The sequence below is a fragment of the Sciurus carolinensis genome, chromosome 17 (assembly GCF_902686445.1).
Source record: "Sciurus carolinensis chromosome 17, mSciCar1.2, whole genome shotgun sequence".
Taxonomy (NCBI): domain Eukaryota; kingdom Metazoa; phylum Chordata; class Mammalia; order Rodentia; family Sciuridae; genus Sciurus; species Sciurus carolinensis.
In genome coordinates this window covers 30,413,403-30,432,018 of record NC_062229.1, presented here as the reverse complement: position 1 = coordinate 30,432,018, position 18,616 = coordinate 30,413,403, and the positions used below count along the sequence as shown (strand labels likewise).

The 18,616-nt window shown below is 38.4% G+C and overlaps 1 protein-coding gene across 4 annotated transcripts in view; it reads left to right on the top strand.

The window, feature by feature from the left end:
- The first annotated feature begins 7,048 nt into the window (after positions 1–7,048).
- The window catches only part of Wdr48 (WD repeat domain 48), a 41,369-nt gene continuing 29,801 nt past the window's right edge, over positions 7,049–18,616 (top strand). For all 4 annotated transcript variants that reach the window (XM_047530334.1, XM_047530333.1, XM_047530332.1 and 1 more), the window contains exon 1: positions 7,049–7,111. In XM_047530334.1, the coding sequence (XP_047386290.1) occupies positions 7,064–7,111 (48 nt within the window). In that variant the 5' untranslated portion in view covers positions 7,049–7,063. The remainder of the gene's footprint in view (positions 7,112–18,616) is intronic.

Here is an 18,616-nt window from a genome sequence, read left to right as displayed (position 1 = left end):
CATTATTTTTGGATAAGAGGACAAATCCCCTAGAGGGAGAAGAGATGAGGGTTCACAGCACAGATTATTTCCAGAGAAATCATTTTATCTTTCAACTCACGCTTTGACACTGTTAATGTTCTTGAGTCTGTTAGAAGAGTTGGAATCAGTTCTTAGGGATACTCCCTTTGTTGATCTCTACATGGGATCTTCTTACACTTATTTGGGATGGTATATTAATCATATTTCCACCTCAGGTCAAACTGAGAGGGGAAACACTCTGTTTCATAGCACTCCTTTAACCACCTATTTATGTATGCATCTCTGTGGATCTTCTAACAACTTCTTTAATTTGTCCTAGTCATTTACTTTAACAATGTTTCAATGCTTCCCTGTTCTTTTGTTTGTTTGTTTTGCAGTGCTGGGGATTGAACACAGGGCCTCATGCATATTAGACAAATGTTTTATCACTGAACTATATCCCCAGCCCTTTTTATTTTTCATTTTGAGACAGGGTCTTGCCAAGTTGCTCAGGGTCTTACTAATTTGCTGAGGCTGACCTCAAACTTGTGATCCTCCTGTCTCAGCCTCCCAAGTTGCTGGGATTACAGGTGTATGCTACCATGCCCAGATTCCTGTGTTTTTAAATCAACTCCAAGTATACCTGTAAGATGAGTTTCTAGAAAAGGAACTGCTTAGTCACTCTACAAAGAGGTTACATTAATTTACCCTCCTACTCAGTATATAAAATGATTTTTCCATATCATCTGAGCATAGTACTTTATTAGATTTTCAGATCTTTTCCAGTCTGTAGATGAAAAATGGTATTCATTTGAGCACGTTTTCTTTGTTACGAATGAGATTAAGTATATTTCTGTGCAATTCAAGCCTTTTATTTTCTGTTCCAGTAAGATGACTGTTCATGTCTTTGCTTAATTTTTCTATTGTGTTTTTTCGTATTTTTCATAGGAGCTTGCAAGCACTTTTTGTATTATGAAGGAAATTGACCCTTTGTCATGTCTGTTCCAAATATATTTTCTTCTAGTAGGAAGGGGCAACCAGGAAGAGGAGGTTCAAGAGGAGTAAGTGTACTACAACTGGGCGGGTTCAGCTTGTAGCTGCCTCTAGAACCATGTCTCTCACATCTCCTCCTGCCTTCCAGATGTGACTGAGTCCTTACCTTCTCATTCATAGCGCTCAGCAATGAAGAGCTAATTGAAGTGCAAGAAAAAGGGTGCATTGGACAGTCACCATGGAAACTGCCCCTCCCACAGCATTTACCATTCAGAGGCTTCTGCAGGCATTCATGTACAACAAATTAGCCAAGAAAGATTTCCAGACTCGCAACCCGAATTCTAAATGCAGTTTGACGGTGTTTAAAGGTATAAAGAATGCCTGTGGTTTCTAGTGGGAGATGACTAGGAAAAGAATTGTCTTCAGTTCCAGTTTCTGTGGCAGGATAATCTGCTGAGACATTACACTGTATTTTGTTTTTGCAGTCATTTCCCTTTCTTCCCCATCTTCTGCTAATGATTGCCTGCTAGTCCCTAGTGTTTGCCAGTCGCAGGAGTGGTTTATATTGCTGGGCATAAAGTAGAACTCGTAAAGATCATCGCCCCTCTTGTTTTTAGTGAAAGCTCAAGTTTATTGAAGAAATTAAGCTACCAATCTGGGTGGGAGGCTGGGGATATAGCTCAGTTGGTAGAGTGCTTGCCTTGCAAGCATCAAAGCCCTTGGTTCAATTCCCGGGACCGCAAAAAAAAAAAAGAAAAGAAAATCTGGGTGGAGTGGGGAAGCAGGAAACCAATTCTTTTTTTTTTTTTATTGTAAACAAATGGGATACATGTTGTTTCTCTATTTGTACATGGAGTCAAGGCATACCATTTGTGTAATCATACGTTTACATAGGGTGATGTTGTTTGATTCATTCTGTTATTTTTCCTCTTCCCCTCCCACCCCTCTTTTCCCTCTATACAGTCCTTCCTTCCTCCATTCTTACCACCCTCCTTCACCCTAACCCTAAACCTAACCCTAACGCTAACCCCTCCCACCCCCCATTATATGTCCTTATCCGCTTATCAGCGATATCATTCGTCCTTTGGTTTTTTTGAGATTGGCTTATCTCACTTAGCATGATATTCTCCAATTTCATCCATTTGCCAGCAAATGCCATAATTTTATCATTCTTTATGGCTAAGTAATATTCCATTGTATAAATATGCCACAGTTTCTTTATCCATTCATCAATTGAAGGACATCTAGGTTGGTTCTACAATCTAGCTATGGTGAATTGAGCAGCTATGAACATTGATGCAGCTGTATCTCTATAGTATGCTGATTTTAAGTCCTTTGGGTATAGGCCAAGGAGTGGGATGGATAGCTGGGTCAAATGGTGGTTCCATTCCAAGCTTTCTGAGGAATCTCCAAACTGCTTTCCAGAGTGGCTGCACTAATTTGCAACCCCACCAGCAATGTATGAGTGTACCTTTTTCCCCACATCCTCACCAACACCTATTGTTGCTTGTGTTCTTTTTTTTTTTTTTTTTTTTTTTTTTGCGGTGCTGGGGATCGAACCCAGGGCCTTGTGCCTGCAAGGCAAGCACTCTACCAACTGAGCTATCTCCCCAGCCTGCTTGTGTTCTTGATAATCACCATTCTAATTGGGATGAGATGAAATCTTAGGGTAGTTTTGATTTGCATTTCTCTTATTACTAAAGATGGTGAACATTTTTCCATATGTTTGTTGATTGCTTGTACATCTTCTTCTGTGAAGTGTCTGTTCATTTCCTTAGCCCATTTGTTGATTGGGTTATTTGTATTCTTGGTGTAGAGTTTTTTGAGTTCTTTATATATTCTGGAACTTAGTGCTCTATCTGAAGTATGAGTGGCAAAGATATTCTCCCTCTCTGTAGGCTCTCTCTTAATATTACTGATAGTAGAAAACCAATTCTTTAGAGGTCAGACAAGGCAGTGAAAGTAGGAAAGGTTCTGTAAGGAGTAAAGATCTGCAACTACCACTGGAAGGATCCACGCTAGGGACACAACCTGGTCAATGGTAGCAGGTGCTCTTAGGGAGGCAGGGTCTGAGACACTGGGATTTCTAGCCTTAATAAATACTTCCAATGGAAGAAAAGGCTAGTGACCTGTCACTTCCAAGACACCAAATTTCTGGGACACTGGTAACTCCACCCTAACCACTGTGGCCTAAGGACTGTCAGTGCTTTCCAGTGTATGATCCTGAAATCTATGAATGACTATATGGTAGGTTAGGGTGGCCAGGGGAATATTAACAATTTTCCATCATTTTCATTAGCTAGGAACTCAAAATTATATTTAATTGTAATCATTTAATATGACATTTAATTGGATGCATCAAAGTTGTGAAATAAAATTCATAATCACTGCACTTTTTTAAACTAGTATTTTAGGAAGCCTCAGTCAGTTGCACAAAAATCCCACCACAAAATAAAAGGAAACATTTGTGACTCACTTTTTATATCATTCTTATTTTGCCCACTTAATAAACCCAATACTCTCTCAGAATCTGTGGGGGATTGATTCCAGGATTCCCTCCATGGATCCTGGAGCATCCTTGGATGTTCAAGTCCCTTATAAAAAATGACATAGTATCTACTTCTAACCTATGCATATCCTTTCATACACTTTAAATCATGTCTATATTACGCATACCTAATAAAATGTAAATGATATGTAAATAGTAGTTATACTGTAATTGTTCGAGGAATTTTTTTTTTTTTTTTTGGCGGTGCTGGGGATCGAACCTAGGGATTTGTGCTTGCAATGCAAGCACTCTACCGGCTGAGCTATCTCCCCAGCCCTGTTCGAGGAATATTGACAAGAAAAGTCTGTATGTGTTTAGTACAGTTGCAATTTTTTAAAAAATATTTTTGATCTGAGTTTGGCTGATGTGTAACCCACTGATACAGAGGGCTGTACTTAAAAATGGAAACATTTTGCTTGTTTTATTTTTGCGATAGATTATGAAATTTAGTGGGAGAAAATAGGTTTCCTGAAAAGGTACTTTGATGATGACTTTTTATCCGTGGGAAATAAGTCATAAGTGTTGTAAGATCTCACTTGTCACAATAAAGCCAATGAATTCCAAAATCGGGGATGACCTGGATGGTTCTCTACTGCCCTCCAGTGGGAAAAATTAGAAGAGACAGTAACATTTCTAGAATGGAAAATGGACTGGTTTTTTTCTAATGTTGGCATTTTAAAAAATAGAGATAAAAGAACTGAAGGCTATTTTCCTCCCAGGGTGTTCAGAAATGAGTGTACTGTTGAATGATGAGTCATTCGGCACTATGACTTCTTCTTAATTGAGAAGGAAATTTTATGAAAGATTATTTAAAACAGGTTTTTCTGACAAGACCAAAAAAAGGCATACAACTTTTGACATAAACATCTTCAGCATTCTGAGGATCTACATTTCCTTACACAGTTTTGCTTTGCTTCTATGTAATTATTTAATGATCTTATAGTCTGTGACATAATACTATATTTCTTACCAGAAGATCATTAAAGAGCTAGCTATAAGGAGATTATGCAGATAATCAATCTCTTCAAGAATCTGATTAATATCCATGATAACCTTACATTAAAAGGTTTACTTAGTTCTTCTTTATTACCTACGTAAGTCTTTAAATACTATTCTATCTAAAATCCATTTTTAGGGCTGGGGTTGTAGCTCAGTAGTAGAGTTTGCCTAGCATGTGTGAGGCGCTGGGTTCTATTCTCAGTCCTGCATATAAATAAATAAAGGTTCAATGACAACTAAAAAAAATTTGTAAAAAATCCAATTTTAAGATATCCAACATATTACTGGCAGACAGTTGTGATTATAAAACAAGGGTCTACACAATTTCGTGTTTTTAAACAAATTTTCAAAATATAGTAATTCCTCTTAAAAATAAAAGCAAACAAAATCATGAAAGTATTAATGTTTCCCCTTTGGTGAACCAAGTGACAAGTCTATAGTATGGTACAAAGACACAGCAGATTTTTCCTCTTTGTTCAGAAAATAGATCAAATGAACACAGAGTCAGAAATAAATATGAAAGGACCAAAAGAGTCTATGAAAAAAAAGGTTTTTCTGCTTCTTGAGACTTCTTCCAGGCTGTAAAAGCAAGAGAAGTCAAACATAACAGAAAATTTAGCCAGGCCAGTGGGCCAAGCATGTAATCCCAGCAGCTAAGGAGGTTGAGGCAGGAGGATAGCAAGTTTGAGGCCAGTCTCAGCAATTTAGCGAGGCCCTGAGCAACTTAGTGAGAACCTGTCTCAAAATAAAAAATTAAAGGGATAGGGATAGGTAAATGGATAGAACTGGAGAATATCATGTTAAGTGAATAAGCCAATCCCAAAAAAACCAAAGGCTGAATGACTATTTGCTTTGATAAGCAGATGCTGATCCATTATGGGGGGTGGGTAGGGAAGAATGAAGGAACTTTGGATTGTACAGAGTGAGGGGAGGGGTGGGGAAAGGAGGGAAGGGAAGGACAGTGGATTGAGTGGGACATTATTATCCTATGTGTATGTATGAGAAAAATTTTAATTAAAATAATAAAACTTTTAAAAAGCAAACAACAACAAAAAGGCTAGGAATGTGGTTCTGTGGCTAAACACCCCTGGGTTCAATCCCCCATAAGGAAAAACAAAAAAAAAAAAACAAAAAAAACCCAGGAAATTTCAAGCTGATTTGAAAGCTTAAGTGATAGAGCACATTACATAAAACATAAAATCTATCCTAGTAAATTACAATACTTTGGATATGTTTTAAAATAATAACTAAAACATATCAAATATTTCCTAAAAACCAGATACCGTGCTAAGATTATCTCATTTAACTTCATAAGACCCATGTGAGATAGGTACCATTTTTATTCTTGTTTTACAGGTAAAGAAACAAGATGAGAGTTCATTAACTTGCTAAAACACATGGACCAAATTCTAGTGCAAGATTTAACAATAACAAATATGGTTTATTTGGAAGGAGGGGCCGTCTAGAATTCCTATTTACTTTTTAAATTTTCTACATTTTCTATTTCTTAAACACGTGTGTTTTTTTTTTTCTTCAGGATGTTAAAACTTCTCATTTACACTATATAATGTATTGTTCAGAAATGCTTGGGGAGGCGGAGAGAAGAATGAAAGAACTTTGGATGGTGTAGAGGAAAATGGGGCAGGAGGGGTTGGGGGAAAGATAGTAGAATAAAACAGACAATAGTACCCTATGTACATGTATGATTACATGAATGGTGAATCTACATTGTGTACAACCATAGAAGTGAAAAGGTGTACCCCATTTGTGTACAATCAATCAAAGTGTGTCTGTAAAAATAAAAAATATTTTAATAAAAAGTTTCAAGCCTCAGAGAAAACTGAGCTACCATGTGCTCATAAGTATTTTGTGATAAAAGCATTATTTCTTTCTGTTTTACAGATCGATTTAGACCATGTGTGGAATCTCAGAGAAATTATGTGCACTACCCAAGGGCAAAGGCTGACGTAGGACTTGAACCCATAGCATGTGCATAACTTCAGGTGTGGGAGGTTAACTGGAGAATACTCCAAAGATCATGGCACATTACCACCATTAGACACTGACAGGGTTGGGGTTGGCCAGAGATTTCACCCACAAGATATGGGAATCAGCAATAAAGATGTCACACTTTTCATGCTGCCTAGGAGTTTTGGCTGAGAACAAGTGTTATCCATTCTTTCAGTGCTTTCCTTCTGCCTAATTGGGCTGTGGGAGAGGCACTGGGAAAATGGCGCGAGGCAAGGCCAGGTTTGGGGGCATCCACATGAAGCCAGTTTAGGATTGCTCCTCACTCTAAATAGTGGCTTTACCTCCATTAGCTTATTCCCGCACTACGGTTTTGTTCTCAAGCACATCTACAGCACCAAAAGGCCACAGGCCAAACCAACTCCCAGTTTCTGGGAAGCCTACTACCTGCCCACCTTCTGCCCCACCAACCGCCCTTGGCCAAAGGGGAAGGGGCGGGACATCCGCCCGGTCCGAGCCTCTTCCGGAAGTTACGTAGGAGTGTCAACATGCAAGATGGCGGCCCATCACCGGCAGAACACGGCCGGGCGGAGGAAAGTGCAGGTATGGGAGCCCGACTCCTCGGCCTTCCGAACGCGGCCAGCCGGTCAGGGTCCACCTCCAGCAGGCAGATGCTTAGGGCCGCGGCCAGCTGGGGTGGTGGCTTGGGATGAGCGGGGCGGGGCGCGACCGGCAGCGAGGGGTGGGGCCGCGGCGTTAACGGCTAAAGGAAGGGGCGGGGGGCAGCCGACTTGGCCGCGAGGGCCAGTCTCCAGACCCTCGCGCGAAGGGTTCTGAGGCCGGTATTGCTGGTGTCCTCTGCCCTATAGGAGCGGGTGTGCGGGGTCGGGATGTGCTCCTTCCCCGCCCACCTGCCTTCCCTTTCCCCTGCTTTTCTCCCAAGCGTCTGCCCTCGCTGGGGTGGGAGCGGAGGACTTCGGGCGCTTCTAGGCAGGTGGGCGGCAGAAGAGTTAGCCGGCCAGTGCGGGGGCGTGGCGAGGCGGCCAACGGCCCTGCCGGGTTTCTGCGGAGGATTCCGCACGTGGGAACCTTCCCCTGGGGTGAGGGGGAAACACCGTGGGAATCTGCTAGTGTTCTTGGGGAACTTACAATTTTCGTTGTTTTGGAATTGAATTTCTTATTTAGCATCTTCATGTCAGTGTGCATCCTCGAATCGTTTTTTCTTGTTTCTGTGATTTATTATACATTGGTAAAGAGTTATCCCACCATACCATGTGCGATTTGTCCTCTCCAATTTACTTTTGTTTGTACAATGTTTAGGAGTTTTTGTTACCTTTTATTTGTAGCAATACAGGAAGTAAAAGCCCTGTTACAGGTGTGTGCCGGCAGGTATATTGTATGTATTGACGATAAGATACATTTATTCATGAAATATTTACAGGGCACTTAGATTGGGTCCAAAGGGGGAAAGGATTGAGAGGGTATAGAAATCAGTAGCACCCAAGCTTTCTGTATAAAACAGAGCAGTATATGTAGTTCTACAAGTTGAAATCAATGTTTAATAGGACTAAAGGATCCTTCAATAAGATAATCCCAGCAAAAGGTTATAGGTCATAAAGTCTTCTGAGTAGTTCATGTCTTTGTCTTATTGATTCTGTTGATTAGTATAGTGTCCTAAGCACTTACTAGATGTTTAAGTGAGTGAAAGAGTCGAAAATAGCGTACTCTGTTAGGTGATTTTTATGTGCATTAATGACAGGATTAATCCTAGCATACAAGCCAAATGGTCAGAATGTCTCATCCAGGCTAAAATGTAACTCAAAATTGTAATTTGATCATATTCTCGGATAGACTGTTTTGAGAAGGAAGGATAATCAGGTCTCTCAGTTTCTTGCATTAAGATTTGCAAAAAGACAACTGTAATAGAGCAGCATGAGGAAGATGAAAATTAACTGCAGCAGGTGTGGGAAAACTGAGTGTTTTAATAAGCTGAATGTGAGCCAGTGCATGTATAATGAGGGAGGTGACAATTCTACTCTTCACTGATCAGAGTACAAAACTAGAGTTTGGTGATCAGCGCTTTGTTCTTCAATAGCAACAGCAATTAAATTGGTGAAGTGATTTGAAACCATTTCCTATCAAAAGCATTTGAAGAGCTAAGATTAGCTTACTTAAAAGATTCAGGGAGCTTTCAGAATTTGTCCCCAAAGTAGAGAACCAGTGTTAGAAGCCACAGGCATTGATTGCATCTCAAACTTCATTGTGCATGGAAGTGTTTTTTGAACTAGTGCATGTTGGTTGCAATAAAAACCCACAAACAATATACAAGTATAAATTGTAGTTGACCTCCACTCTTCAAAGAAAGCTACTGTGGGCAGTGATCTATAATCATAGATTAGAGTTTCTCAACCTGTGCCCTATTGACATTTTAGTCTGAGTATTTCTTCTTTGTGTGGGGTTGAGGGGGGCTGTCCTGTGCATTGTGCATCTCTGGCTTCTACCCACTAGATGTAGCAGCACCTCACCAATTGTGACAACCAGAAATGTCTCCATAAATTTTCAAATGTCCCTTTGGAGGCAAAATTGCTGTTAATTGAGAACCACTGTCTATTACCTCTTCCTATTTATGTATCTGACTTGTGTGATTTTTTACTATAAATGGAGCAATAGTATTTACTGCTGTCTTGCTTTGCCAAGATTTTAAATAAACATTTCCTTTGACCCACAATTCCTTATTTAAAAATTTATTCTGTGTAAGTACATATGTTTAATCTATCTGTACTTAGGCAAGAGTGTGTATTATAGGAACATTGTCATTGTGGAAAACAAAATTAAATATCCAGCATTAGAAGCTAAATGTCTGCAGTTGTCAGACAAGTTATGGCATGAATGTAGGGAATTAAATTGCAATTGTTAAAAAGATCAGCTAGAGCTATATAATTAAAAAAATATATATTTGTCCAGAAGTCAAAAAAGCAAGTCAACATAGCATGGTCCCATTTCCACAAAGGAAATAATGGCATTTTAAAAATCCAGAAGGATATCAACAGTGGTTATCTATTACGGATTAGCTTATGTGGTTATGGGTAAGACAGGACATGGGATATCTTTTATTTCATGCATCTTTACATATTTTTCAACTCTTTACAACATTGTTTACTCTTATAAATTTTTTTAAAAAGGCCTTTATGTTTTGTGAAAAGTATGTATGGGTACTTGAAGAGGTAAATCTTTCTTGCCTCTTGACTGTCTGTGCCTTAGGCCAAGAGACAGTAGCCCAGAACTCCATTGTTGAGTTATAGGCCAGAAGAACCTTTGAGACTTAAAACATTGCTAAATAATCAGTGGAGAGGAATCCAAACATATTGCCTTTTAATTATCGGCACAATGAAAAATGAGTACATGCCCTGCCGTCTTTAGCTTCTAAGGAAATTGGAGGTATTTGGGAGGAGGGATGGAAATGTGACTGCTAGAAACATGATCAATCAAATATGTGAATTAAGGTATTTGATTCTGTTGGAAGATACCAAAAGCAGGTCTTTTCACTCACTGTAGTCCCTTAGTGTTATGGTTTTCCAGCCATCAAGTCTGTTCATTGACCCTCTTTGCCTCCATTTTTTTCTCATATTATGGCCTCTTTCTTCACTTGCTTCAGAATTTCTTGGGGAAAAATTAGGATCACTAGTATTCCTGAGTTAGGAGGAACCACCATACCCTAGCATGCCAAGTTGATTCAAGAATATAAGTACTTGGCCTTCCATAACAGAAGGGTTCTTTGGTTGGAAATGACTCAAAATCTAACTTAACCAAGCTCACATAATAAAGGACATGTATTAAGAAGTAGTGCTAGTTTCATGCAAACCATGATTCAGTAGGCCAACTGACTGTATCCCAAGAAGTGATGTAAAGTCATCTTTACCATTGGGCTCTATGCAAGTTTTCCTCTCCTATTCTCAAACTCCCAGATTTAGCCCTTCCCTCTTTGTGGCACAGTGGGTGCAACCATTTCAGACCTCATGTCCTTTCACCACATTATCCAGTATAGCAGAGTCTCTTAATAGACCCTATACAGGCTCTTACAGGATTTGCTTGCTTTGAGGGAAATTCTGGAGGCAGAAGTGGGTAATCGGTAAACATTGAACAAATGTCTATTCTACCACTACTTACCCCTTTTCCCTGCCATATATTTAGTCATTTCAGAGCTCAGTGTGGTCTTTACTCCTGATTCTCAGTCTCAGTTCTGGGTTGGTTGTTCAGTCTTGAAGACTTTTTTCCAAGGAAGTAGAACGATGCCAAATCCTGGCTTTTCAAGGAGAAACCCTTCCAAATTAGCCAAATGTCTCAAGCGAAATACTTTTTTTTTACTACTGGGAATTGAGCTGAGGGGTATTCTACCACTGAGCCACATCCCCAGGCCTGTATGTTTTTATTTTGAGACAGGGGTTCACTAAGTTATTGAGGCTGTCCTAGAATTTGTGATCCTCCTGCCTCAGCCTTCCCAGTTTCTGGGATTACAATGGGCACCACCTCACTGGGCTGAAGTGGAATTACTTTTTATGTAAAATGAGTAATTAAAAATTCAGTACTAACATGACACCTTAGAACAGGAATTAGCAAACTGTCTGAAAGGGCCCAGATAGTAAATGATTTGCTCTTGTTATTTTTGTACTAGGGGTTGAACCCAAGGGCACTTGCCCACTGAGCTAAATCCCCCTTACCCTCTAACCCCACCCGACCCCTGGTCTTTTTATTTGTTAGTTTGAGACAGGGTCTTGCAAAGAAGTTTAGGCCCTTACTAAATTGCCGAGACTGGCCTTGAACTTGTGATCCTCTTGTCTCAGACTCCAAAATCACTGGCAGATAGTAAATGTTTTAGGCCTTGCAGGCTAATCATATTTTAACCACTCAACTCTATGTGGTAAATGTTCAACCGTGCCATTATAATTTGAAACCAGCGTAGACAGTACCAAAATGAATAGGCATGGCTGTGTTCCAGTAAGGCTAGTTTACAAAGATAGGACTTGGTCTGGTTTTGTCTAACAGACAGGTTTTTCCTAACCTCTGGTTTAGAAGAAACCTATTTTTATTTGCAAGACTGCTTTTTCAGATACTTTAAAAAAACAACTGAAATACAGGTACAAACAAGGTCCTGGCCTGTAAGATTGGACAGGAAAAACAGATGTAGGAATTTTTAATATTTGGCCAGTTTTTCCTGGAATGGGCTAAACAAACCTGATGGTTGGAAGTAGCCTTAAATGAGGGCTGTGCAATTCCATTAATGAGACATTGTAGAGCAGGTAAAACTAGTCTGTGATGAAAATAGGTCTAGATTGCCTGGGAATGGTGGATGCAAATTGGGAAGAAAATGAAGGAACTTTTTCGGGTGGTGTTAATGTTGGCTCTGTCTTTGAAGGGGCTTGTATTATATAGGTGTGTTCATTTGTCATAAGTATCTATGGCACATTTCACTGAGTGTAATTTTACCTTAAAAATGATAAACAATTCTAGTTGGTGCTATACATGCTAAAGTCTTGACAGAAGTGTTGTTGATGATGGACAGCTTATTTTGAAAGGCATCAAAAAATATGATGAATCAAATGGATGGATAGACGTGATAAAACAAATGTAGACAGTGTTAATTGAAGAATATATATGGTGAATTTATGCGATTTAATTGTGTGATTCTTTCCATTTTCATGTTTTGAATTTTTCATAATAAAGTACTGGGAGGAAGTAGACTTTAAAGATTTAAAAATGGTTAGATAGTGATTATCAGTGGAAGAGGGGAAAGTGAAATTTTTATTTATGTTGGTCAGAGAAGGCCTTGTGTGAGAAGCTGACTTTTCAGTAAAGGGTCTGAAGGAAAGGAGAAAACTGAAGAAAAAAGATATAGCCATACCACCACCTGGGAGAAGAAGCATTCCAGTGAGATTATCAAATGCAAAGGTCCTGAGGTGAATGCTGGCCTGTTTGTGGACCGATAAAGAAGCTGTTATGGTTGGCCTGGGGCAAGTGAAACAAGAGAAGTAGAAAATGAAATCAGAGAGGCGGTTAGAGGTCAGATCTTGTAGGACCCTACACTTTGCAGTAAGCCCTGAGTGAGATGAGAAGCATTTGTTGGGTTTTGAGCAGAGGACTAACATGATGTATAGTAGTGCCCACCTCCCATATCTGCAGTTTATTTCTAATGTTAGCTGTGCTCAACTGCAGTCGGAAAATATTAAATGGAAAATTCCAGGAATAAACAATTTATAAGTTTTAAATTATGTGCTATTCCAGGTAGCATGATGAAATCTCATGCAGGCCCAGCCACCCAAGAGGTGGATCATCCCTTGTTCAAGGTATTCATGCCTTTAGTAACCACCCATTAGTCATTTAGGTTATCAGTATCTTGATCATCAAATCAACTCTCATGCTATTATAATTCTTATTTTATTATTAATTAAATAACCAATTATTTTATAATGACCCCACAGCACCAGAATAGTGATGCTGGCAGTAATGCTTTCTTTAAGTGAAGAATTGAAAGTACAAACCTTATAGGTACACATAGGGGAAAACAACATAGTATATATAGGATTTAATACTACTTGTGGTTTTAGTTATCCACGATTATCTTGGAATGCATCCCCCATGGATAAGGGGGGACTATTGTACATGTGTTTTAGTAGACTCAGGAGAACTTTTTAAAAATCCAGATGCTATGAGATAGTGATTCTAACCAGTGATGAGCAGGGATTGAATTCTGGATAAGTCTCAAATGTAGAGCTAGTAATTCTTGCTGACAGGTATTGAGATAAAAAAGAAGTGAGGGATGGCATCAAGGTTTTGAACTTGAGCAACTCGGTGGCTGGAGTAACCATGAACTGAGAAGACTCAGGAATGGTATTTTGGAGAGAATTGTCAGGAGTTGGTTTGGGGCAAATTCCAGTTAAGGTATCATCTAGAAATCCAAGTGGAGATAAGCTACATCCTGGAGGAGCCTGGGGGAGTCGCTCAGAGCATCCCATTTCCGAGCCTGAAATGCTTTTAAGTCTCTCTCACTTTTTGTAAATGAACTTTTTGTTTATTCCATAATATTTTCATATTTGTTTTCATACTGTTTAGTTGCTATGGTAGAAAGAATGGGCTCCTAATCCCTGGAACTTGTACATATGTTAGTTACATGATCAAAAGGACTTTGCATGTGTAATAAGGTTCCAGACCTTAAAATAGAAGGATTATCCAGTGAGCCCTTAAAAGCAGAGGACTCTCTCCAGCTGGAGGCAGAAGGCAGAGAGATGTGACAGAAGAGAACTTCAAGGTGTGAGATGGATTCCACCCTCTGCTGCAGGAGAGGGCCACATGGAAAGGGTGAGAAGGAATGCAGGCAACGACTAGGAGCAAAGATGAACAGATCCTTAATTGACAGTCAGAAAGGAAACAACACAGGGACCTTAGGCCTGCAATACTAAGGAACTGAATTCGCCCAACCAGGATGAGCTTGGAAGCAGGCAGTCAAAAGCATAGACCTCCTGGCCCTGGTCAGTTTGGACCTGTGAAACCCTTGACAGAGGACTCACTTATGCTCAGCCTGGACTTTTTGACCTTCAGAACTGAAATAATAAATGGGTGTGTTTAAAGTCACTACATTTGTGGTGATTTGTTACAATAATGATAGAAAATCAATCTGATTACCTCTAAATAAAATGGTGATCAAGGAGATATGTTTTTCTCATGACTGTTTCTACCCTCTGGCATGCTACTAATAACTCTAGGGGTATTTGGGTTTGAGATGCTGAGACAGATTACATGAAGTTCACTGAACCATCCATCTGATTTCTTTGTTTAAGGCCCTAGATAATCCTTGAAGAAATTAACCACAGAGTGCTTACTGAGCCAGCTACAAATACTTATGTTGTTGTAAATTGACTGGATACTTGTTGCTGGGGCACTAATCTATTATTTGTTCCCTGTCAGAGTTCCTTTAATTGGTTCTTCCAAAATGCATTATTTCCTACTGAAGACCTGGCTTCCCATCCCATTGCAAAACTTACATACCTTCCCCCATTTTTTTTTTTTTTAAGCAAATCATGGTGGTTGGATATGAGTTCAATTTCTGCTTTAAGCTGTACTTTTTTTTTTTTTGACAGTGCCTCCCAGCTATCAATATTTATTTGCAACTCTGTTTAAAGGCATTCTTCACTATTTAAGTACATTCTTTTTTTTTAAGAAATTAGAATTTTATAGTTATACATAGTAGTTGGGTCCATCCTGATGAACTCATACATGCAGGGAAATCGATTTCAGTTTATCAATTTTCTTCCCGTTCTCTTTCCCATTCTCCATCCTCTGCTCAAATAGACTTCTTTTACTTGCCTATTAATTTATATTTGATTGTTAATCTATACTCTTGACTTTGAAGCTTTTCTGTGACCTTGTTCACTCAGTTATTGTTTCTTTCTCAGACCTCTTCTACTACTTTATTTATTTATTTATTTATTTTTTGCTTTCACCCCTTCTGCCTGCAAAAGCTTGCCTATATATTAGAGAGAAAAATTTCACTTGACTTGCTGTCATTTCTAGTTAACTCTTTCCCCCACGAGAATGCACTGTATTCTCAGCTTTTAAAATAGTGCCTGTCAACTTAGGGGACACTTAATCAATATTAGTTGAAAAAATTAAGTTCTGTTTTTCCTCTGTCTTTCTATATCCAGACTTTTCCTATGAGTTTTAATGTGAAATGTCTTGGGATATATCAGTGTATATAATTTGTCTTCATTCTTTAATAACCACATGAGGTAATTTATTTAACTATTTCCGTAATAGAGATGTTGTTTCTATTTTTAGCATACTACATTAAAAATAGTAGTTATAAAATAGTAGAGAAAGTCTTATAAAAGTAAAAAAAAAGACAAAGATAATATAGAATGCATAAAAGATGAGGATCAGTTTGAAAGTTTCAACGTCCAACTGATAGGATTTCCAGAAAGAAGAAAGAAAATAGAGATGATTATTAATAATGAATACAGGAAAATTTCCCAGACCTGAAGTACTGCAGGCTTCCACAATGAAAGGGCTTTCTAATTGCATAGCAAAATTAATGGTAAAAGGACTAAATGAGGAAATGTAACAAGAAAAAAAGGGAAGAGCCTAAAAGTATAGGGAGAGGGTATCCAGAAGAGAATGAAAATGAGGTCACGTTAAAGTTGATTGAAACAGAAAACATTGAACTCACTGGCAGCAGGGGATGCTAGAGGAATTAGAGCAACATCTTCAAAAACCTTAGGGAATGTTGTACTTTTGTTTTGTTTTGTTTTGTTTTGTTTTGTTGGCAGTGCTAAGGTCAAACCCAGGGCCTCACACAGCATTCTACTACTGAGCTACAGCCCCAGTTTTTTTTGTTTTATTTTGAGACAGAGTCTCAAGTTGTCCAGGCTGACCTCAAACTTGGTTCCTCCTGCCTCAGCCTCCCGAATAGCTAGTCTTACAAGCCTAGCCACTGTGCCTGGCCTTTCAGTCCTGAGGCTGTACTTCGGCAAAACTGAGGAATGAACAAGGTGGAATCAAAATCCTGGGAATCATGACTCTAACCCCAGTAAAAGAAAGCAACAAAGGTCGCACACACTGTGCCAGCGACCTGAAGGGTAAACCAACCCAGTGTAGAGTTAAAATTTAGAGACAAAGACTCGCTACTTTCAGACAGTAGGGAAATTGGTTTTCATTACTATCTTTTAGTAGTTTTTGATTTTCTAAATACAGGCAAGAATTACTTTGATAATAAATTATACATTTTGAAAATAAAATGATTATGTCTGTTATAAAACAGACCATATAAGAAGACATAACTGAGTGAAAAAAAAATCACCATAATCCTGTCACTCAGGAATAACTGCTGGTATTTATTTCAAAATATATTATGTGCTTAATATTTTGAAACACTTTCACAATAATGATTATTATGTACTATGTATTTAATCATGCATATATCACTTAAAATATACTGTCTTCCTGAGTCAGTCTAGATCTACATCAACATTTTTAATGGTTGAATACTATTTTATAGGTAGGTGTGCCAATTTATTCAACTAGGATGATTCTAATTTGTTTACATTTTTAATTACATATCCATAGTAGACATGTGAAGAAGTTATCCCTGACTTTGTTTTGCTAAGAATTACTCTGTACCTGGAATGACAGCCTTGATAATTATGTCATGCTCTGACCCTTGCCTGCAGGACCAGTCAGATAATCTAGAAGTCAGAAAATTAAGATTCAGATTTGCTACATAGTCTCAGTTAAAGGAAATGTGCTCCAGATAAGTGGCCTTGGAGTTCTAGAGAGAGGGATTGAATTTGGCATGGGGCCGGGAGAAAGAAAGATTAAGAGGCAGAACTTGACATTGAAGCCACCTTGGTTCCTGTGACTTTCCAATATGTTTCCTCTTGTATGCCAGGCACCATAGTGGAGACGAGTGGTAGGAGGCGCAAGGCAGACAAGGTCCTTGCTTCTCAGAGCTTGTTCTAATGGGAAGAAAAAACAAAAATAAATAAATAATGGAGTGTGCTAAGAACTGTGAAATAAGTAGGATAATGCTGTCAGAGGGAATGGAATCGGGAAGACCTTTCAGAGGTAATCTTTCTAAGACAGAAAGGGTGAGGGCAAGCCAGAGGAGATAAAAACTGGGTATCCCTGTGGGGTGGAAGGTTGAGGACTCTTCAGTAAATAAGAAGGTCCTGAGAAGGATGGGGAAAGAGCTTGATGAGTTTGAGTAACAGAAAAGAGTTTAGGGTCACTAACATGAAAGAAGCTGAGCAGTTAGTTGGAGATGAGTGTAAAGAATGCAGTGTGAGAACCAATGAATTGAAGCAAATTGCACTTTACATTTGGTTTAAAGGGAAGTGCCATGATTTGATTTTAAAAATGCCTCTTAAGTGATAGCTGTATTTTCTCCCCTTGAGCTCTGTTAGATATCCTTGTATTCTTATGTTAATTCTCAATTTTTTGAGAATTTGTTTGAACAACAACAACAAAGAATGTAAGCTGAGTTGAATAGATTTCAGTTGCAATTGCTTGCATCCAAAAGGTCAAGTTAAGAAAATTTCCTAGTAGCTATTTGTGTATGCAACCCTGGCCCTTTCAAAGGATAAATTCTATTTTGTTTATCCATTTGTCAGTTAATGGTCACTTGAGTTGTTTCTACTTTTTGGCCATTGTGAATATTGCTGCTTTGAACATTCTTGTATTTGGTTTGACTTGTATTTGGTCAAATGACTACTATCTTTCTTGTCATGCTGGAAGAGCCTTATTTATCTAGATACTATGTAAATATTCACCTGCCTTTAAAATTATTTGAATGATTATTTTATTAAATTTCAACTTTTCCATATAAAAATTCATTTTGGTTTAAGATATGGAGAAGGAATACATAATTTCCCCCCAAAAGAATCATGAGCTCCTAAGATAAATTATTAAATACATTGTCCTCTTTGACTTGAAAAACTGTTTATATCAAAATAGAAAAGTTATGATAGAAATTCCTCCTTCTTGTTATATGTTCCTATTATGGTACTCTATTGTAATTCCAGTAGCTTCATAATACCTTTCAAGATCTTTAAATTATACCCTGTCAATTACCTTTGTTTAAAAAATGTCTGTTACAAAAAAAAAAATTGTAGTTTATTTTGTCATCTTCTAGAAAGAACTTTAATGGTATTCTAACCAACATTGGGTTAAACTTACAGATTAGGCGAGAATTGCCAATTTTGATTCTTTTCATGCTGCAGTATTGCATGTCTTTATCCGATTTTTCTCCTTGTAAAATGTATTTATAGGAATTTATCTTGTTTCTATTCTAATTAGTTCTCTCCTCCCCCTGCCCCTATATTTTGAAATGGTTATTTTATTACATTAGAAAAGTTTTGCTTTTGACTATTAGCCAGTATATTGACTTTTTCTTAGTTATAATTCTTTTGGGTTGATTCTCATATGTTTTCCCAAGAAATAGACAGCGGTCACCAAGGATAACAAATTAAGAAAAAGCAACCCTGAGGAAAAAGTTGAGTTTATTAAAGGAACTCATAACTTCACATGGCGTTCTGCTTGTCAAATCAGGAAGGGCCTTTTTGA